Source organism: Leuresthes tenuis, unplaced genomic scaffold, assembly GCF_036924035.1.
Source record: "Leuresthes tenuis unplaced genomic scaffold, fLeuTen1.0.hap1 SCAF_1, whole genome shotgun sequence".
Lineage (NCBI taxonomy): Eukaryota > Metazoa > Chordata > Actinopteri > Atheriniformes > Atherinopsidae > Leuresthes > Leuresthes tenuis.
Genome location: NW_027325355.1, coordinates 19,725,061 through 19,747,442, shown reverse-complemented (window position 1 = coordinate 19,747,442; position 22,382 = coordinate 19,725,061). Strand labels below are relative to the sequence as shown.

Below are 22,382 nucleotides of genomic sequence, written 5' to 3'. Positions count from 1 at the left end.
CTTTACTTGATGTGATTTACTTTAAAAGTTGAGTGAAAACCTTCCATTTTTCACCACAACTATCCTGTTGCCACTCACGTGTGGCGGACCTTCTCCAAATAAACCAAGCTCTTTATTCTCATACTGTGGTTGTTCCCACAGCCATAAATGCTAATTAATAAAGCTGAAGTGCCGCAGTGAGGGCACAAGGCCAAAAGCTGAGATACTGCAGTCCTGATATTGCTCTGTGCACCTCTATAATTTGGGCAAAATATTAGGATACTGTTGCTATACTGATCTTGTTGACACATTTTGAGGAAATAGGGATGTGAGCTTACAGTTATTAGAGCGATTGATGATTACAAATGACAACAAATAATGTAGAGAGGAATCATAAAGTCAAAGTACTCCATCTGTACTTTCATGCATGGGTTTTTTCTCAGGTACTCCTGTCCCCTCCTGGCCCAAAGACATGCATGTTTAGCTCAGTTGATGTCTTGGGTTTTCTGTCCCTGTATTAGTTCTGTAATGGACTGTTGACCGGCTCAACTCATGCCTCAGTGCCAGCTGGGATAGCTCCAGCTCCCACAGTCTTTTATGGGATAAAAAGGTTATATCTAATGGATGGATGGACGAGCAGAAAGACAAAGTTCACAAGGTGCTTGTCTTTTAGTGACTTAACTCCCTCCTCTTCCTTTAGGCTAAGTCTTTAACAATTTATGTTGAATGGTAGATGAGAGCGAAAGGCACACAGGTATACCTGGAGGTCTACTTTTTTGTCCTCTACTCCATGGTGATTGTGCTTCTGTTTCTTGTAACAGCAAGTTAAAAGTACCTAACTGATGAATAATAAAGCAACAGAAGCTCCTGAATAAGGAGAGCCTACCTGTGGATGAGTGAACTGAACTTTTAGCCCGTATCAGCAAACAACATGGAGTGCATGCTACGTTACAGACGACATGTTTCTGCAGAAAGTGATGCAGTAATCTCAGGCTGGAAGGAATTCAGGGCTTCAATCAGGTCCTGCTGCTTAATTTACTTTGGCCTTTTACTGCCAGTGGGATTATTACTTCTTGAGATAAAAGGCGCTGAGAGGTTGAGTTCTTAGAAATCCTGACTTTAATCCTGTTTGAGTTTCCCTCTGACATTGGGTGAGTGGTTGAGCAGGGAAGCCTGATTGTGGCATTAACAGCACATCCCCATAGGAAGGGAAAAAAAAACTATTTTCAGGCACTACATGTGTGTACAGCTTGAAATCGACATAACTTTTCCAGTGTGAATTTCTTAAACTCATGAACTGGTTTGGATTAGACTATTTTAATAAAGGCATATTGCACCCTTTCTAATGTAAGACCAATGCCCAGCTATTTCCTCCCAAATGGTTTAGTTCTGACATCCCTGCTCTGAAACGACAACACTGCAGTGTTTATTGTTCACAGTCCAGTGAGCAGCACTTTTCCGCTGTCTAACAGTCTAATCTGCTGGCAAAACCACTAGCTCGCCAAAATGGACAAACCTTGTGCCCTTCATTAATTTATTTATTTGCGTGAATTTCTTACTAGAGCATGAAGTCCATAAATATTGAACAGACAACATTCATGAAGGCGGTTTCATTCATGGCTGCTTGCACACCCATGTTATGTTTTGGGAGACTGTCTTTGTGTCATTCAAAACAAATTCTCTGTTTTTCTTTTTCTTTGTCACATATCTGTTGTGGTGGAAGTGGAAAATGGCCCACCCTCACCCAACTTCAGCTACAATCCCAACACATTTAGCAAATTCAGAGCATGAAAATCTCCTTAAACTGTAGCTATTTGACCTTTTGTTTTTTTCTTTTATACAAAATGAACCATAGCTTACATCACTGTTCCATTACATGTCACCATTTACAAAGATTTTTGCAAATTATGTTGTGTTTCATTTCATATTAATCAATGAGGTCGGTAAGGGAGCTGATCTGTCAACTTAATCCTTCCACTTTAAAGTTGCATAATCCGTCACATTCACTTGTTAGAAGATTTGTCTGATCAAAGTGTGTCTGAACATGTGCAGACATAAGTCTGTGAAATGAACTGGCTGCTTTTCATTTGTTGAGCAATTAACTGAAAATGCTTAGACACAGAGAACCTCTGGGACACCGTACATCACATGCTTCCTCTTTTTGAGCCAAAAATAAGGTTACCACTTCTCTTTGTTGTTTGTGCCGGTGGATGGAGCAGGATGTTTACGTCCATGGAGTTTTCTTAATGGATTCATGCAATGTTGAGCAACAAAGTGGTGTGTCTGTGTTCTTTTTCTTCTTGATTGCATGAAGGAGGAGATGTTTTTTTTAAAGCGTAGTGACTAAAATATTTTTAGGCTGTCTGATATTACTTTGATGTTGGTCAGGTAAACCACAGGTAAGGACCACTCTGTGTTTCAGATGTTTGACTAATGGAGGAGCTTCAACTTTCTTTAAAAAACACATTTAAAGTCTCTGTCAGAAAGCAAGGCTACATGTCCACCCAATGTCTTCAAGTTCCAAGGTGACTGAAACAGTACTTTAAAACTGTAGTGAACTGTAATACTATGTACTTTTGCTACATAAAACTCAGGGATCCAACTTCCATCTTACTGTTTATGAAACGCAGAATGAAGTTATTGTATGAGTTTGTTTAAAGGGCCTTAGCGTGATATGTCCTGTAACAGCAAAACATGGCCAGACCACTAACAGAAAGAATCCTCCTGTATTTGCCCAATTGACTAAAACTTGGTTGGTATTATGTTGTGGTATTAAGTGTAAGTGTGCACGGTTGTTTGTCTCTGTGTTGGCCCTGTGATGGACTGGTGATTCATCAGTGGTGTCCCCTGCCTCTTGAACAATAGTACATGAGATAGATTTTATCCCCCTGCAACCTTGAAATGAATGAATGGATTTTTACCATTCTTAAACAAAATTCCCTTCAGTTTAAAGACCCAAACAATGTACAAAGAACAGAGTTTTAAGTGATTTTGAGGATACATTTTATGATTTAGTATTTACATATGTGGAATGTGTTACTAAATGTATCTCTTTTCGAAATGATTTGCCCAGAAAGAGAGATTTGCTGCAGTGAGAACCCTTTTCAACCTCCCAATGATTCCGCTACCTGTTGTATTGCTTGTTTTTGATAATGCTGCCATCTGCTGGGCAAAGGATGGCACAACACAACGGGTTTATTTTTTAACTGAAAATACAATTTCGCACCACCTTAATGTTAACATTGGCCGCTAAGTCAAAATGGATCAAATAAAAATCTGTTCATGGCACGGTTTCAAACAAAAATGTAGCCTTTGAGCCGCCTTTCAACAGTTTCTGAAAATAACCCAAAAGCTTTTGGAAATGCTGTGCAACCGTTAAGCAGTGAAGCATATGTACAATATATAATATTTTTCAATACCAACTACACCAACATCCAAAATTGTTAGTCCATCACAGACTTAAGAATTAATACAGTAAGATTGGTTGAGTTTTAATTGAAAGCCTGTGGGCAAGGCCAACCTGAGTGTAGTTAACTTCCAGGGAACACAAAATAAACATGACGTACACATGGGAAATGCGAAGGTAGAGAAAAGCATTTTGGACATTTCTCAAATCTTTGCTTTTTTTGTAATTCACTGGATAATATTGTGTCCATAAGCCTGCTTAAATTAAATGACATATGGCCAATTACGTGACAATAACATCTAAACCTTCAGGGCATTAGACATTTGTTGTTCTTGTTGGATATTAAGCCACAATATTTCAAAATTGGTTAAGCTCTTTAATATTTCAAACTATTAATTGTAGCTCGTGTTTCTCGCTTGAGCCTAAAATAGCTACTTGTTGGATCTTAATTAGCCACCCGGAGGGTCTCAAAGGGTAACACCCCCTCCTTTGTTTCTAAAATAGTACCGTCCATCATCGGGACGCATCTGCTTTTGAGTGGCGCGAACTGCAGCAGTGGGTCTGACGTACCTCCCGGCGCGCGCAGCAGGAGCAAACGGGAACACCTGTCTAGTGGCGGACAGTTGAGAAAGCTGCTCGGGAGCTCTCATGTTCTTCTGTGTTGTGTGAAGCTGGAGCACGCAGCCCGGAACCCGCCACCCCTGCGCTGGGCTGGACCGGATCAGCCAGCCCTCTGGACCGATGTCCTGGCCGAAATGTCCCGACACATCTACATAAGGAACAAGATAGGCGAGGGTATCCAAGCGCCCATCTTTCAGGTAGGTCAAGTGGAGCTGGACTACAGCTTTGACCGTTGCTAATAAGCAGCGAGAACACCTGGAGGTACGAATATGTAGATAAGAGGGAAGACCAGAGTTGGTTTCGGACTTTTTTCCCCTCAAGAGTAAGAAGATAATTATTTTAGGTATACACGTTTATATAGTCTGTCTACTGTACATAAATAATTCAAAATATGTAGTTGAATGTACAAAACGTCATTGCAAGTTCCCGGAAATAAAGTTATGTTAGCAAAGAGTTGTTTTGTTTAGCCAAGAACACATTAGTACTTAATAACTTCAGGTTTTACATTTCTGTTAAATACCAAACATTGTGATCATGGGAACAAATAATACAAGAAGCAGGTGAGCAATTACGGATTTATTTGTTCTATTATCATCACCATTATTATTATTAGTACACTTAGCCACTGAAGCTCCAGCTTTGACAATCATGTGATATTTAAAAGTATAAATATGAATAAGGTTAGTTGTATTTCACTCATTTAAATAGGGTTTATTAAAGTACAGATTTTGTGCAGTTAGCTTTCTTCCTTTCTTTTTGTACATGATATCATGTATTGACTTTAATGAATAAAGATGTGATCATTTTGCTTCAGAAAAATACTTCAAATAGTCAGTGTAATAATCATTGAATTTAAAACTTGTTTGAAAAGCCATATCATGTTATACTTTTAATCCTTGTGCAGTTTTTAACCATAGTCTTTAATCACATCTGATTTGGTCTATCTTAAATACTCTAGCTGTATCTGGCTGTTAAGTTAATCTCACATGACAGCTGATTAGTTATTTTTCCGTTACGAATATTGATCATCGGAGGGTTCGATGTGCATATTAGCTACAGGATATTAACAGACTACATCTTTCCTACCACTGGCTTTTTTTTTCTTTGCTGCTTGCTTCACTTGAGAGGCAGAAGAAAGATGGTGACCCAGATTAATGGCCCTGTTTCATAAATTCAGGGAAGTAGGCTCTGACTTTTTAACAGTGACATTGTCATTACCTCTGGAGACTTGAACAGAAATGGGGCAAATCACTGTGAGATAATTAATTTAGTTCCCCAGAGATGAGCTCTGTTGGTATATTTAGATTTTATTTTATTTTTTTGGAGGAGAGAAACAAAGTCCAGAGGTAAGAAGAATAGTTGGCAAGACAAATAAACGATGTAGAATTGATTGTCTTCCCTGTACATGTGTCATGTGTGTGCTGCCAACACTACTGTGTACTTATATTCTTCCTGTAAAGTTGACCTGATTGTGCCACCTGAACTGCTCAGGAAAAGAGCATCCTCCAGCTGTCTGATTATGATGTTCATGAGTGTCATTTGTGTCATGTTCACCTGATATGGTGACAAAACATCTGTAGAACACTGGCCTAGTTTTTGTTATTTCATACAGGTCAACCGAGGGACTTATTCCCGGAGGAGCCGCCTCAAGAGGTCTGATGGAAGTACCACCTCCACCAGCTTCATCCTCAGACAGGTACTGCACTACAAGGGAAGACCTGGAATGTAAAAATAGAAAGCGGTGGTTGTCACGAGCTGGGTCTGATGGAGACATTTGTCCGCCTTTTAGAAGTGTGTTGTATTATTATACCATATTAGATGCAACAATCACTCACTCTGGCCTATTTCTTTCTTTCTTTTTTCTATTTCTTTCTTTCTTTTTCTGTCTAAAGTAGTCACTTCCTAGATTTAAGGCCATACTTTCAGGATTATTCTATGTTGTATTTTGAAGCACACGGTGAGAAAGTTCCTAAAACCTTAAGAGGGGATTCATTTATGGCGTTTATTTTTTAACTATGTTGGTGCTGTATATCATGGATTTATTGACCATGTTTTGCAGTTGTTGCATTGCCGATACGAGTGTGATGTGGCCCACATCACGACAGGCTGCAGGGGGCCAACAAGCTGCTGCTAGAAGGTTGCAGAGCACAAATGCAAAAGGACATAAAATTTCAAGCCACTATAGACGAAACAAAGCATGATTACACCCCCGAAAAGTGAGCCACGCTCTTCTATCTATATATATATGTATATGTATATGTATATAGATAGAAGAGCGTGGCTCACTTTTCGGGGGTGTAATCATGCTTTGTTTCGTCTATAGTGGGTTGTATGTATATGTATATGTGTGTGTATATATATATATATATATATATATATATATATGCTCTGTATCTTACACATTTTTTTATGTGTTCTGGGGTTTTTTTCCACCCGGGTTGCTTTGTATTTTTAGCCACTGCTTAACATATAAACATCGGCCTGGTTTCCAACCTCATGAAGATCCAAGTCAGATTGAAACGTCGCCAGTCCACAAATGATTTCCGTGGCGTGTTGTGAGAGGTGTTTGAAACTTCAGTCGATGTTGTGTTACTTGTATTTCGGTCATTAGCCCTCAAAGTAGCTCAAGGTGTTCAGCTCTTGTACAGAAGCTGCTCCCTTTGCTTTCCAAACAGCAGCTCATGTGACAACAATGTTTGCGGGGAATGAATCCTGGCTCTGTATTATGCTAATACTTTAGCAGTGAAGTATGTTTGCAACTGAGGTGTGTTACAGTTGGAGTGCAGACTTTTAGGAGTAAAAATATCTCTGTCTTTGGAGCTGTTTGTCAGTTTGTTGATGACACTGTTGGGTCTGAGCCGATGTTGGCTGATATTAAGCTAAGCTACAGTCGATGTGTTTTTTTTTATGTAGCTGTAGATTTAAAACTGTAAGTTTATCAATCAGTTGGACAGTAAAATTAAATGTGTATGTAAGAGGGGAATTTGGTTTTTACCTCATTCTGTATGAAATTTAAATTTGGAGAAGTACACAGCTTTTTTTTTTTTTTTAAGGGAAAAAACAGTCAGGTGTACAAAGACCTACCAAGTTTATATGACCAAAGGCAAGATTGTGGGATAAAGAACTTACAAGCTGCCCAATAGACTTCTGATGTTCTATATCAAAGACAAATACAGAGACAAATCCGTTCTCCTGTTGAACTGTTATCCAATATCTTGACATGTTGTCAATTTCATTGATCTTAACCTAAGTTTTTAAAGTGATAACTTGGAAAAAGAACAACAATAACCCAGACACACTACTTTTCATCACAGACAGGCTAAGGCAGACTCAGCCACAGGTTGTAACACCCCAAACATATAAATCAATTCTGTCCAGTTGCTTGTTCTGTATTGTCAGAGCTGGTGACCGGAACTAATGTAGTTGAGCTGAAGAGTCAATTTGAGGAGTGCAGAGTGTGAGTGAGCAGCTGTCGTCAGATGAGTTTGGGAGATGGAGGTCTTGTTGATTTATTCACAGTTCTGAGCATTTAAGATCAGGTAAAGTTGTATTTTAAGAGATTAGTAAATGCCAGGTGAGGGACTTAAAGCAAAAAGGTTAGGGTTATTAATGAAATCAGGAAATGTCTAATCAAGGCACCAGAACTCACGGCAGTGTTCAATACAGGCTTTCATGCTTGACAGTTTTTGATTATATGTGCTAGATTTTGTCTTTATCAGTTAATTGTTCGGATGTATGTCCGACCCAACAAGCAGTTGTTTGACAAATTAAATATCTAAGACAGAAAAAGTCCTGCATTTATATGACTCTTATTGTCCTGTGGTCCAAAACGTAAAAAAATCAGTGACGATGAAGATGCTAATTATCTGAGACAGTGTTTAGCCCTCCTTTTTAGGAATTTCCAAAAAATGCAACTCAACATTTAAATCTAAAAAGTAACAGAAAACGGATAAAAAAAAATAAAAAAAACGTCTAATTTTAGTCATCAGTTGCATAGGTATGTCAACAAATCTGATTCACTAGAGGAAAAGAAATGCCCTTCGTTTAAATGTAGTGATTCAATTCACACATTCTTTAGGCCACTGTGTTATTAGATCCAAATCCAGTTTATTTATTAGCAGGTTGAGGTTGAAAGGTAACAGAGACATGCAGGGTGCTGCTCCCTCTTTTTTTTCTTTTTTTTTTTTTACACCTTCATCCCCCTCCTCTGATTCCTTCTACCTCACTGCGCTGAAAAAAAGAAAAAAAGCTGATCGCTCATCCAGGCTGAGTGGACAGCCAGCCAGCCAATCAGCTCCTTGCACACTGGCTCTGTCATCAGGCTTGGATATTGAGGAAGGATCCACTGCTCTTCTTCTTCTGCTGCTGCTGCTGTTGCTGCTTGTGCTGCTCTCAGTGTGTCTGTGTTGGTTTTGTGTGCGTGGAAGCCTGATAAAAATGAATTGCCAGGATTGGGCTACCTCCAGGGAGAGCATCTCCATCCTATAATGTGAGGCACCCAGCAGCACTCCGGGATCAGGGAGAAGCTGCATCCATCTAGCGACGCGCCTCCGGAGGACCAGGCGTGATCCAGCGGGAGGGGAGATATTTTTTTTTCTTTTTTTTTTTTTTTTTAGATCATTCTTTTCTGCTGTGGAGAGAAAGGATTGTCGTCATCCCCCCCATCCATCCTTTTTTCTCTCTCTGGTGCCCCCTCCTTTCTCCTCCGCCTCCACTCTTTTTTCTTTTTTTTTTTCCCCCTCATTCTTCTAGAGGCGCTCGTTGGAATATCAAACCTCCATGTATGACAATTTGTACCTGCATGGATTTGAAGACTCGGAGGCGGTGAGTGTTCGCTTGTGTCTGAGAGAATCTGCTTTCGTTCTCTCTTGCTGGCAGTGTGTTTATTGATGGAAGTAGCTCACTGCACACACACCAGACACACACGCATGCACACACACGTAAGAGGCCTTTGATGGGTTAGCCAACGGTACAGTGTAGCGTGATCTGAGGCTATGCTTGGCTGGAAGGGGGTTGGGTGGGTGTGTATAAAGCGGGGGTGCACATTAAGCAGGCGGCTTCCGATGTGTGACAATTTATTTCATTATTTCCTTTATCTACATGTGTGTGTCGTGTGTGTTATATATAAGTGGCTGTGATCTGCCTGTAAGGCTGAAAGATCCAAAACCACCAGAGCCAGGAGGAGCCATTTATTGTTCATCACACTCTGTACTCTTTGATTCAGATTGGAAGGTGTAAATAACCCATCCCTCCCCTTAAGGCTGTGATTTGAAATGGCAAAGCATTTCACTCAGAAATATCCAGCTGAGTATCCTACATCTGGCCTTGTGACTGCATGGTATACAGGCTCTGGCGAGGCTTGGTAAAACATGCATCGTGATGTCATTAAGTGGATTCTGATGTTGATGAGTCACATGCTGAAGCTACTCCATTGGATAATAGCTGGGATGCTACAGTGCACCCTCAAATCTTCCTCACAGATTCGTGACATGACTTGTTGGTGCTTGAAAGGGAAAAAATGAGTGATTGCATTTACACATGTGCTTCCATAAATGGGTCAAATGTAGTTGGTATGTTTGACTTTCTAGCAGGCTGCCAGACTTATAAAAGACTGATTATATATTATGAAAGATGGTGAAAATTGGAAAAGCAGAAGCCAAGGTATTTCTGCTTTTTGCCTCCTAAGAACTGGAACCTCAGAATGTAACTTAGTTGCATCTTTCTAGACCCTCTGCATCAGGTATTTGTCTATATCTTTCAGAGTCCACACCCTTTCATATGAAGCTTAGGCTTAATTTTCTGAATTTGAAGTCTCAAAGCTCAGACTGTGTTAACAGGGATGTTTTTCCCAGACCTGACAAAAGCTCCACCTACAGAGGACATTATGCAGCTGTTCTCACATGCTGAATAGTACTCCTCTCGAGTAAACCGAGCAGATTGTTGAAATTTTATGGACTAACAGCTTAACAGAGCTGAAGAAATCATGAACAGCCAGCAGAAATGCTGCATATGCCAAGCAAGTCTGAGATGGGATGCACACAGTCCAGATGAACAGTGTGCTGAAGTCAGGCTTTGCTACTGCTGTCTTGCCTTTAAAAGAAATAGAAAGTGCTTAGCTGTGATGACTTATTTGATTGATCTCCTTGTGACTAATGGCCCTCCTTAACTGAATCATCATTAGTGGTTGATTGTACAAATTAAAACGGCAGAAGAAAGCAATTGTGCCAGCAGAGAAAAATGGAGGGAAAAAAGCTGCGTTTAGGAAATTCTGACTGATGTACAATGTGAGACGTGTTACATCTGCAATAATTACATCGATAGTGTGCAAGATTAAAGACTAAAAACAGCTCAGTGACAGGAAATACTCCCCTTTGTCCCAATAATGCAACTCAGGAATTACCTTGTTAGGTAAAACACAAAATTAGTTAGCAGAGTGGTCGGGATTCACTAGTTTATTAAAGAGAAACCATATTTTTGGCAGTATTTGTACTTGTAATTAAAGTTTTTAGATCAGAACTTTACAATGAGGTCCATTCCTGATGTGGAGGATATTTATATTTCACTTGTTGTCTTGTAAATTTGAAGAAGAAAATTCAAAGAGTAGAAAACGGTCTTCCTCTTCCTGGGAACCGGGGTTGTAGTCATCACTATCCAGAATGTGTAATGAGTAAGCGTGCGGTCGTCCAAAATGCTGACGGCACAGGACTGGAAATTTCACTTTGTCTGAGATGCTCCTGGCAGCCACCTCTTTTCTGTATCATCTATTTCACCTGTTCTGCATTCAGAGGGCCAAGCCATCACTCCAGACTTGGCACTTTGCAAATCGATTTTAACCCAAAAAACCTCAGTAAATGATTCCAAAAAGGATTTTTAACCTTGTTATGCCAAGAAGTTTCAAATACTTCGGTATAAAGCTACAGTATGTTTTGATGATCCTTAGGGTCTTTGTCAGAAAGACAGTTTTTGGTCAATTTGGCGACAATTTTACAGCAACTCTGGCTCGCCTAAAAGTCGAGGTGATCGAAGCTGCAATATAAGGAGGTTTAGCACTTTGTTGGGATGTTTTCTCATTGTTTCGGACTTTAATGGTGATAAAATCGTCTCAATACTTGTCATAAGATATCCTCAGCTTGCCCAGTTTTTAGTAACCCATGATGTTGTTTCTGTTTGTAGGGCTCAGCTGATTCATATACTAGCAGACCATCAGACTCAGATGTATCTCTGGAGGAGGAGCGGGAGGTGCAGGCCCAGGTCCAGAGCCAGAGCCCAAGCCAGAGCCAAGGACCGGGACAGAGCCGTCAGGAAAGGGAGCAACAGGCTGCCGTTCAACTGGAAAGAGCCAAGGTAGCCAACCTGTGAAACGGCTTAAAGAAATTCAACCACAGATGCACTACACCCGACAGACGTGTTGCATATGAAATGGCTTTGCAGACCTATAAAAAGTTTGTTTAGGTCTGTAAAAATGATCAAAACTTGTAAACTGTGTGTTGCGTACATGTTTCTGTCCTTTAGACTAAACCTGTGGCATTTGCTGTAAGGACCAATGTCAGCTACTGTGGCGCACTGGATGAAGATGTTCCAGTGCCAGCCACAGCCATCTCTTTTGACGCCAAGGACTTTCTCCACATAAAAGAGGTACACGCGCACTTTATCATTAAACAGGATCACCACAGCATATGGGGATCGTTCTTGATATAAAGCTCTCCTAAATGATTTGTCAAATGCTGATGAAAGATTTTGTTTTTTTCTCCTCTTTTGTGTTGACTTGTGCAGAAGTTCAACAATGACTGGTGGATTGGTCGGTTAGTGAAAGAGGGCTGCGAGATCGGCTTCATTCCCAGCCCTCTGAAGCTTGAGAACATCCGGCTCCAGCAGGAGCAAAAGAGAGGACGAGTCCAAGGGTGAGTGACAGAAAAAACCCTCCCGTCTCACCGTTGTTTCACAAAGCATACACACAGAACACGCCATTTAGTTTTCTTGTTGGAGAAATGTCTTTTCTCATTTTATTTCATCTGGTTTCAGTCATTTTTGTCATTTTTTCATCAGACAACTTGGTGAGGATCGGTGGTTAAAGTTTAAAGGTGGCTTGTTGAATCGCAGAATAATTTGGGGGTGTTTGATAAGCCAAGTTTGAAAGGAGCGCTGGAGAAGTTAATATTCTACAGTACACAATTCACCTCGGTGGAGTTTTGATTAAATTAATGTGATATTTACCTCTTTAAACTGGAATAATACCATTTAAAGCACCTTTTAACCGGTATTTTAGGCCATCCTTGGATGAAATACCTGTAGGAAGAGGTGAAATTAGCAAAACATTGATTATTTTAATGGACGATTGTGACATTGTTTTTATAATAATTTCAAATAAAAATGTGGAACATTTTCTGTTTCCACCTCATCCAGATTTAAGATTAGTTGTTTTTGTACATTTGATAGAATATTAACACTAGCTTGGATCTGACAACGTAGGTGAAATGTTTGTTCAATTGATTAAACAATTGACAGATGAATTGATAATGAAAAATAATATCTACGGCTGCAATTAGAACAGTGGCAGGGTTGTATTTTGATTATTTTTGTTGTGTGTGTGTATATGTATGTACTTGTTTTTCTGATATGATTGGGATGAAAAGTTAACTGCTCCTGTGAACATGGGGACAGCTATTTTGTCCCCATGGGTTCAAGGTGATTTTTTCTTTTTTCTTTTTTTCTTTCAGGGTTCGGTATTTGGTTGCAAGGGCAAGGGTTAGGGTAGGGTGGTTATGCAGGGTATTGTGTCAGTGTAGAGTCCCCACTGTCAATATAAATCACACACACGTGTGTGTGTGTGTGGGCGGGTGCCCTTTGATGTATTCTAAAGCAGGTGATTTGTGTTGTAGCACTTTGGGTTTGTTATGAGGCATTAATATTGTAAATGACTAAATGAAGTGAATAACTAACGACAGTCAGTGCTTTAAACCCAAAATGCACTCAACTCTTCACTGTTCATGTGGAGATCTGGGATAGACTGACGCAGACCAAATGCAAATCATAGCAGCCATCAACACAACTTTTACAATCTCTTCAACTATGTCAGTCTTTCAGTGATTTCTCTGAAACTCTGCTTTGACCGAGGTCTGCCAATGACTCATACCCATCTACTCGTGCTGCTTGTACTGGTCAAACGGCATCAGTAGCTGTAATTAGCACACCTATCACCCCCACTCGCTTCCTTGTGTGTATAATGTGTCTTGAATGTTCTGTCATCCAGAGTTTGTACTAGAACTCACTTGCACCTCCTCAAGCCCTGCTGTTGAGGTTTATACTAATCTTCCCAGACTGGAGTGCTTCAGTGCTTCACTTATGAGTGGCCTCTGTGGCTTTTTGTCACCAAGCCCCACAGACAAAGAGAGACATGCTAACCCCATTAACCAGAAGTAGGAAAGAAAAATGTCTTTGACTATTTTAGCTTTGGTTTTGTATAAAGGGATTCTGCATTAAATGTCAGTTGAAGCTTTGAAATCTGTATCACAATAAGAATTTCCATGCTGTTGCTTTAGTAGTCACCAAGAAATAGTTTTGAAATGACTTGACAATGAAATGCAGCAATTAGATAGCATTACCGTTCTGCCAAAGTCTTGACCCAACTCTCATTTCTTTATATTTCCAGGAAAATGTGAAATAGGTGCAGCGATTTATGGAAAGTTGTAGACAAATGGAAATGCAGCGTATAAGCTGACAGAGTCCGCACAGTTCTCACTAACTTGAAAGCCAGTATGAGCACCTTTATTATTTAACACAGCTTGAACCCTCTTAGATGAGCTTTCTTTCTTTTCTTTAAGTAGTCTTCAGGAATAGGCTTCTTGAAGGACATCCCAAAGCTCTTCTTTGGATGTTGGCTGCCTTTTGTTCTGTTCTCTGTCAAGATGATCCCACACTGCTTCAGTAACGATGAGCTCTGGGGAGGATTCATCCCTCCATAAGACCTGTTGCCACTGATTTTCAGTCCACTTTTTGTGTCATTTGGCATAGCTCAGCCTTTCCTCCCTGTTTCCCTACCTTAAGAATGGCTTCTTGACAGCCACCCTTCCATGGAGGTCTTTGCTTCGATTTTCTTTCCTGCTGTGGAGATTTTTTTTTCAGGTTTGCCACGTCTTCTTATTTCATCCACTTGTCCACTTTCCTCAAATTTATTAAGAACACACTGCACCCCGTACTACAATATACTAAGTTTGCAAAGTTGTCAGTTATGTATCGGCAGAACACAAGTTTATCCTTTGAGTTCGATGCCTCTTTTAGGCTTAAATATTTTGTAGGTCAATGTTAGGTTTCTTATGAAGAAGAAGAAACATTCCCCTGGAAATGGTCTGGCACAAGGACTGGACTGAAAATGGAGGTCACTTCAAAATACTAGAAAGAAGTGTGACTACTTGGAAGCAAAATACCAAAAAGGAGGGGTGGCTCAGGAATATTGCACAGTAGATACTTCTGTTCCCTGAGTTAATGACTGAGGTTCTGCAAACTTTCTCTACATCTCCATCGATAACTTCAGACTGATATTCTCATGCCATTTACATTATGTGTACCTTAGAATTGAAATGTTATTTAAAAGTATGTTTTATTGAATTTTAGCAGTGTATCTTTTAGTTTTAGGAGCTTTTCCCCTTATGTTACTACAAAATGTATCATGTGTTGAATGAGCTGGTCTTGGTGCTTAGCAATAATCTATCTCTTATACGTTCGCTTTACATTTTCATCCTCTGCTGCCATCAATTTGTACCAGTCAGGCTACAGCTGAATAAATATGTTTATATATAAGTATGTAGGTCTGGTGACTAGAAGATGTATTTTTGTGCCTCCAGCACATTATGATGAAAACTCTGCTCATTATTTATCTTACTGGTGATTCGCTGTATATAGATTACGCTGAAGTATTCCGTTCTTCTGCAGCAAATAAAGTTTTTACATCTTATTTCCAGTTGATTTCTGCATTAATGCCACTGTTTCTTTTCTGTCTTTTTGTTTTTCTTTTATCCCCTCTTGTCTTTTCCAGTAAGTCTGGAGGGAACTCCTCTTCCAGTGTAGAGGATGAGGTTTCTGCCTCTATCCGACCACTCATATCCTCAGCAGGTGAGGGCGTCGGACAGGGGGAGAGGGCTGTTGGTAGCCAGCCTGCCAGATTAGAGCCAAAGTTCCTGAACCACAACAACATAGATAGAATAAGACTCTAAAGCCTTCCCATGTCTCCACATAGAGCATAAGTTCACTGCGTAGAGTTGCTGGTACATTATCCCATGATCCTCCTCTTCCTCCAGTTGAGGACTGCAGGCGCTCTGAGACTGGGGCTAACCACAGTGTGAACCCAACGACAAGACTATGACCCCTCTCTGAACTGCACTCATGTGACTTTGTGAATATAACCTTAGGACAATAGAAATACTTTTTATTTGTTTCATATGTCACTTTATCTTTGATAGGTTTCATTTGTTATGAATCATGATGAAATGTTCCTTAAGTGAAGCATGTTTTATAAGTGCTTCTGAGATATTGTGGCGACTCTTCCTGCTACTGCAGCTACTGACGACACTTTCACTGTCTTCTCTCCCCTCCTACAGGAAAGCAGAAACAGAAAGTGGTAAGTTGGTGACAGTAAAACCCACTCATCTACCATGCACTTGACTCTTGTTGGCGCCATCTTAAAATGACAGGAAATAGCAGGACTGACGGGAAGTTATAGCCTGATGCCATACAACACCCCTGGTTTTCTGTCTTTTTGATACATGAGAAACTACAGCTGATACCTTAATTTGTTCAAAACAAGAATAAGAAGTTATAGACAGAATTTTGTAGCTGTCCATTGAGCCTTTCTGTTAGTGTTGCTTCAGATGTGTCCAGATTGTTGTGCTAGATGAAATGCGATTTGATTCTGATTTGAGCTGATAAAATTCATTGGTGGATGCGTTCACTGATGATTCATTAAGTAAATCAAAACTTTGAGAAACGTGGTTAGCCTGCCTCTCATTATTGAGAATTATTAGTTGAAAAGTTTGCTCCTTTACTGGTTGAACCATCTATCAAATCCCCCTTCATGAAATTACAGTACATAATTTCAAATGAAGCAAACCAAACTATTACTATTGTTTGTTGTTCATGTAGTCGAATGGTGACTTTGCAGCTGGAACATACATACACAATATCTTGACACAAGATTAACTAACTTGCTTTTTCCAGAATTTTCTCAAAGGTATCTCAGTTTTTCTTATTGGATAGACCTCACTGAGCTGTCATGTAGAGAGCTCAGTGACGTTTTTTCAGACGTCTGGGGGGAAAAAAAAACTGCCTCTGTGCAAACTATCTCCATGGCAACTGAAGAAAATTCCATTCACAAAAAACACTCTGAGATGCAGTTGACAGTCCTGCAAAAAAACCAAGTATGTTGTTGGTAATGTGTGTGTATGATCCCTCCATCTGCTGCTATGGCAACCTTTAGTTGTTAGAAATTAACCCTAACCCTTTTTTTCCTATAAAATATGGCAACTAACTGTCTTGACTCATTCAAAAATGTTAATAAATAACTGTGTTTAGTATCACTTTACTCGTACATTTCTAGGAGTGGAAAGGTTTTATTTTGCTTGTCGTCGCTCCACCTTTTTAATGCATTGATTTACATCACTACATAAGATCTTGTGTTTCCATTTTAGTCCAGTTACTGTGATGTGGTGCAGATTCTTATTGTGAAATCAGGTTAGACCCTAGTTTTGTGACTATTCTACAGCGTCTGTGGGCAGTGGTCAGCCATATCCATCCATCTACGTAGCAAATGATAAAACATTTGTTTCTCGTCAGAATGTAAAAACTGCGTATTTGGAACTAAAACTGTTAATGTGTTGTTTAAGACACTGAATAATATCTTGTCATTATATGTTGTGTTTTTATAGATTGAAACAATCTTGGTCAAGATGTTTTGATGTATTTTACAGATTGTCTTTATTAGTACTTTAACAGAGGAACTTATCATTTGTTACATGACAAAACTCCTCCCGTTTAACACGTGATTAGAATAGAAAGCCGTGTCTTCTTTGAAGTTATTTTGGGTCCGTCTCCATGTTGGTGATAAGCCCACTGCTGCTGCTTTCTTGTTTGAACAGACGGAGCACATCCCCCCGTACGATGTGGTTCCCTCCATGAGGCCTGTAGTGCTGGTGGGACCCTCACTGAAGGGTTATGAGGTAAGCTGGGTGCACTTGCGCTTAAATCATGAGAATTCTTGAACGCAATGTGAATTATTAAGATGAATATTAAATATGCAAAAAGGATAAACCTACAGACAGCAGATCAACCTTGATGTCCCTGATTCCCCAAATATAGCTCGCTGTTGGCACAATTAATTAGGAGTGTGTCATCACCCACGTAACATCCAGATTGCTGCCAGACTACTGAGGAGACTAAGAGGTCAGAGGAAAATATGTTGAGTAATTGGCAGATTTTGACTTTGCTGTGAGGAGCATCCTTCTTTCAGCAGCCTTATTGCCTCCGTTACTCTCTATAATTGTAGCACAGACGAAGACTGCACTGAATACCTAAATTTTACGGCTCGACGAGAGGAAACCAGAACGGTAAAAATGCAGGCTGTGAAATGAAAACGGCTCAATGAAGCTAAAACTTTCAAACTGTGGTGAAACACAGTCTGAGTCTGGTGATAAAACCTTTCCTGACCCCTTTAACGTTAGTCATGCAATATTCTGTTAATATTGTAAATGGTCAAGCTCTGAAAAAGTTGTTTGAGTTGTATGTTGGTTTCAAATATCTATCAAAATACTCATGTGCAGCTGTAAATGTCACCAGTTTATACCATAGTTGGTGACAGTACATTTCGTTTGAGTTGATAATGTCACATCCATCCTGTTAATTCAGATGAGGCATCAGATTTCAATAGGTTTGTTTGCCTGATGGCTGGTTTGTACGGAGAATCAAGGAGGCAGGTGGAGTCTATCCCAGCATGCACTGGGACGGACAGTTCGGTTCAGAGGCAGAGGCACAAACTGCGGTCAGAACCAGAGCTAAGAATAAAAGATGGGTACAAATACTGCAAATTTATTTTCACTTTAACTAGAAAGTCTTTTCTCCATTGCTAGCACACACGTTTTATTCCATGTGTGCGAGCAAAAATATTTTTTTTAGTTGAGGAATGATAAGACATTACACTAAAAAATGCTCCAGTTATGAAGTGACGAATAACAAAATAGCACCTTAGTTAAAACGCACCTTTGTTGTCGGCGTGTCCAGGAACATATTTAGCTGTTTTGACAGATGAGCATGAAAACAATAGACTTTGCTTTCAGGACTGCTAAGAAAGAATTGTTCAAAACTGAACTCCTTATTTACATTTGCAAACCTTTTTTTTTGTTTGTTTTTTTCCTCCATGCAGGTTACGGATATGATGCAGAAGGCACTATTTGACTTCCTCAAGCACAGATTTGATGGCAGGTAAGAAAAAGCAGCAGTTGGTTAAGTGAGTGTTTGATATTCTGCCAAATTACACATCTAGTCCACCTCCAAAAGTAGGAGAAAGGATTGTATACCTCCACCAAGATTGAAATCTTTTGTTCCAGACAACATCGAAAGCTAATCACCGTGCCCCAGCTCTGTTAAAATCTTCATTCAAATCTACCCATAATCTTTTCAGTCCATCCTCAACAAAAAAGCGAACCAAACTCATTACTTAGGCAGGAGGAAAAAAATAGAAATGTTGTCTTTGACCAAGGAAATTCATCACCAGTGCACCAAAGTGATTCTGTTCCCTTGTTTAACAATGTGTCTCTTATTTTTTTCAGGATAACTATAACACGAGTCACAGCAGATATATCATTAGCCAAAAGGTCTGTTCTCAACAACCCCAGTAAACGGGCCATCATTGAAAGATCCAACACTCGCTCCAGCTTAGGTGCGAACACTTCCACTTCCCATTATTTACATGTCGGCAAACGCATTAAAGCAAAGATATTTTTTCTGTTTGAGCCAGAGCTAATTCACCTAATGGACAATCAGTTTGGAAATGCTGCTTTTTATTGCAGTTCTTATTGCAATTATAATTTGTGCCCACAGCTGAGGTGCAAAGTGAGATTGAGAGGATCTTTGAGTTGGCTCGCTCTCTGCAGCTGGTGGTCCTGGATGCTGACACCATCAACCACCCGGCCCAGCTCCTCAAGACCTCTCTGGCCCCCATCATCGTCCATGTTAAAGTCTCCTCGCCAAAGGTACTGGATGTCACAGCAGCAGGATCAGATTAAAGTCTGTTTAGTTGGTTTGGGGTTACATGGATAAACGCCGGATAAAGCTGCTTATAATATGATTTCCACAGCTGATGTTCGAAAACGACACTCGGGTGGGGATAAACGGCAAGAGAATCTAGACTTTTAAAGGTAATGGGTTGCCGTTTTAGCCCCCCGTGAGTGCAGCAGCACATCACAAGCACAACCCCAAAACCAGCATTGAATATTAGCATCTGATCATGCAGGGGTTTCTTATTTTAACAGCTGGACTAGCTTCAGATCTGCACCTCTTCACCTTTGCATGGAAAGATACATCCAATGCACGGGGGGGCTAATCTAAGTGACATGTTTGCACAAATTGTCACTGTTTTACTTAAGTTTTAGCTTCTTCGACTGAAACGGCTCACTCCTTAGAGAATGGTCTCGTACTAATCAGGTGAAGCTTGTATATGTTGTCAGGCTACACTCTCCCATAGCATGTGAGAAATGCTCTGGATAACGGAGCTAACTGTATCACTGGCCCACTACAAAACGGCAAATCATTTCTGTTTTAGATATTTATTTGGAAATTGCTAAAGAACAATTTGGACATTCTCCAAAACACACGATGCCATTGTATTGGGCATGATTTATGCTGACAAGCACTGCTCGATGTCTGCAGAGCCCGTTACTTTGTGTGTCTCATGTGGTGACGACGGGCTACGAGGTGAGCTGAAAGAGTCCTCCTGCAGCTTTGTTCGAAGGTCATCTATTCTGTCTCTCTCTGTCATCAAGGTTCTGCAGAGGTTAGTTAAGTCCAGAGGGAAATCCCAGAGCAAACACCTGAACGTCCAGCTTGTGGCAGCAGACAAATTAGCCCAGTGTCCACCAGTAAGTGGCCGTCCTCATGTACTGGTCGATAGATCATTGGACCCGTGACGATGCTTTTATTTCCCCTACATCCAGAAATGTATCTCAAATATGTTTTATGAGCTGAGAGTCACCTTTTCTTAAGCTTAGCTTGTGCTCTGTCTGACAAAGATGGTCTGAATGAAGTTGAAGTGTGAAAAGGCCTTCACTTTTCTCTCGGTTCCCATCTGCTGCCAACAGGAAATGTTTGACATCATCTTGGATGAAAACCAGCTGGAGGACGCCTGCGAGCATCTCGCCGAATACCTCGAGGCTTACTGGAAAGCGACCCATACCTCGTTGGCAACGCCCCTAAACCCTCTGCTGGGACGTAACCTGGGCCCCACCACGCTCACCCCTTACCCCACCAGCATCTCTGGGCTGCAGGTACTAATCTCAGGCTGCTTGTGGGAATATTTGTAGGAAAAAGGTTTCCTTTCTGCTGACAGGCTGTGGAAGACATGTGACCCTCCCCTTTCATCCCTGCAAAGATGTGTTGTTCATCTTTCATTGCTTCGTTTGTTAAGAAACTAAGCTGCCGTTAAGTCTTTACCTTGGAGTTAAATCAATACGAACAGTTTTCAAAATGTCAGTGTTGTTCCTCACGTGTGTCATCGGTATGCTCATGTGATTTAGCAGAGCCAAAGAATGCGACAGAGCAACCACACAGGAGACCATTCTACCCCGAACGAACGACGCAACCTGATGACATCCGATGAAAATTACCACAACGAGCGAGCACATAAGGGACGTAACCGCATGTCTTCTGGCTCGCAGCACAGCCGGGAGCAGCAGGACCCCTACCAGGACTACCAGGACCCCTATCAGGATGCATACAAGCCACATCGTAATCGCAGTTCACCGGGCAGCTACAGCCATGACTCCAGGCACCGGCTCTGAGCCCACTTTATCAGCACCAGGGCCCTTATGACCCAGATTCCACACATTATAAACGCTGCAATAGAGCCAAGATGGTCCCAAATTGTATCTTTTTTTTTAATTCTTTATTTATTCATTAATTTTTTTTCTTTGAAAGTCAAATAGAAAAATTTTTTTTTAGCTATTTGTTTTTAATGAAGCTGTCAGGGCAAGCCCCGTTAATCAGGTTCAGGATGCCAACACTAACCAATACTGTAAAGTGAATTCCTTTTAGATTATGTTTCTGGGACCTTCTGGGATCATGCTAACACAATGCTCAGCAGATGTGCAGCGCAAATTGTGCTTGTTGCCTCTGTCAACAAGCTAATTACGGATAATGGTCAGATGGTGATGACGAATGGACTTCTGTGTGCCTGGAGCAACGCAACAGGTCGGAGGGAAGCCCACTGCACACAGGCTGCTGCCCCTACCCTGGGCCGTGTATAAATCCTCTCACCATTTAGCTTATTGCATGCTGATAGATGATCAACCTCCGCATCCACTTAACTGATATTTTGTACTTAGCATTCTGGATTATCCCACGAGGAGGTTCAGTTTTCTAAATCACCTGGTTGTAGATCAGTGGTTGGTGTCGGGGTTTGTGGGTGTATTTGCAGATACCTTTGAACACTGGTGCTTCGCATTCCTTAACTATTTTGCTGTTTTCAAAGTCACTTTGAGCAAGGCCAGCTTTTCTGTAGCACAGCTTTAGCATCTCATTCGGGGCGAAGACCCTCATGTACACAAAGAGAGCAGATGCTGACGGTGCCGGGATCAGATCTGAGCTACACTTTAGGAGAAGGCAATACTGCTTGTGAGTCTGCCTGATAGCGTAGTGAAACACAATAGCAAAATACTATTTGAGATGCATTTGACGTCGTTGGTTTTAGGGTCTGGGATTAAACCCGACCAATCAGGTTGGGATGTTCTGTCTGACATGTTTGCCACGCCCAGAGCAAATAATGGGATCGGCAACTGTTTTTGTTCGTTTGTTCATAGACCTTAAAGAGCATCTACAGGTTGTTTTGCATTTATTAGCATTGAAGTCGAAGTCACGTAGACGGGTGTCGATTACCTGAACATCACAGCGTCAGTTAATCGCTGTGAATAAATTCTTGAGACGGTTTAAGGGGATTAAAACTGTAAGAATGCGACATGGCGGGAGCGGTTGCATCACGTTCATTCTCTGTGTAGCTGGCATGTTGTCCCGACTGCAGAGCATGTTCCCTCCAAACGTTAAGTAGAAACCCCGCTGTACTCAACTTGATGTTTGTAGAAGTGCGGGGGCACCTCCCTCTAAAAAAAAAAAAAAAAGATAA

At 40.7% G+C, this 22,382-nt stretch overlaps 1 protein-coding gene across 3 annotated transcripts; it reads left to right on the top strand.

Moving 5' to 3' along the window:
- The first annotated feature begins 4,003 nt into the window (after nucleotides 1-4,003).
- Nucleotides 4,004-22,382, top strand: cacnb4b (calcium channel, voltage-dependent, beta 4b subunit). Of its 3 annotated transcripts, XM_072394588.1 has the most exons (14): nucleotides 4,004-4,203; nucleotides 5,619-5,702; nucleotides 11,180-11,350; nucleotides 11,519-11,641; nucleotides 11,780-11,907; nucleotides 15,039-15,115; nucleotides 15,601-15,620; nucleotides 17,134-17,214; nucleotides 18,414-18,472; nucleotides 18,820-18,929; nucleotides 19,091-19,242; nucleotides 20,032-20,127; nucleotides 20,347-20,532; nucleotides 20,782-22,382. In XM_072394588.1, the coding sequence occupies exons 1-14, from the start codon at nucleotides 4,141-4,143 to the stop codon at nucleotides 21,043-21,045; spliced, it is 1,614 nt and encodes a 537-aa protein (XP_072250689.1). In that variant the 5' UTR covers nucleotides 4,004-4,140; the 3' UTR covers nucleotides 21,046-22,382. The 3 variants fall into 3 exon arrangements, with proteins under 3 accessions (XP_072250689.1, XP_072250767.1, XP_072250845.1); XM_072394666.1 differs by lacking the exon at nucleotides 15,039-15,115 and having other exon boundaries at nucleotides 4,005-4,203; nucleotides 15,602-15,620; XM_072394744.1 differs by lacking the exons at nucleotides 4,004-4,203; nucleotides 5,619-5,702 and adding an exon at nucleotides 8,346-8,830.

What these genes read in the sequence shown, in the direction of transcription:
- cacnb4b (XM_072394588.1), top strand. Translation starts at nt 4,141, where the DNA reads ATGTCCCGACACATCTACATAAGGAACAAGATAGGCGAGGGTATCCAA. An exon ending in TTCAACTGGAAAGAGCCAAG is followed by an intron (nt 11,351 to 11,518) that starts GTAGCCAACCTG and finishes TCTGTCCTTTAG; the next exon opens with ACTAAACCTGTGGCATTTGC. An exon ending in TTAAAGTCTCCTCGCCAAAG is followed by an intron (nt 19,243 to 20,031) that starts GTACTGGATGTC and finishes TCTGTCATCAAG; the next exon opens with GTTCTGCAGAGGTTAGTTAA.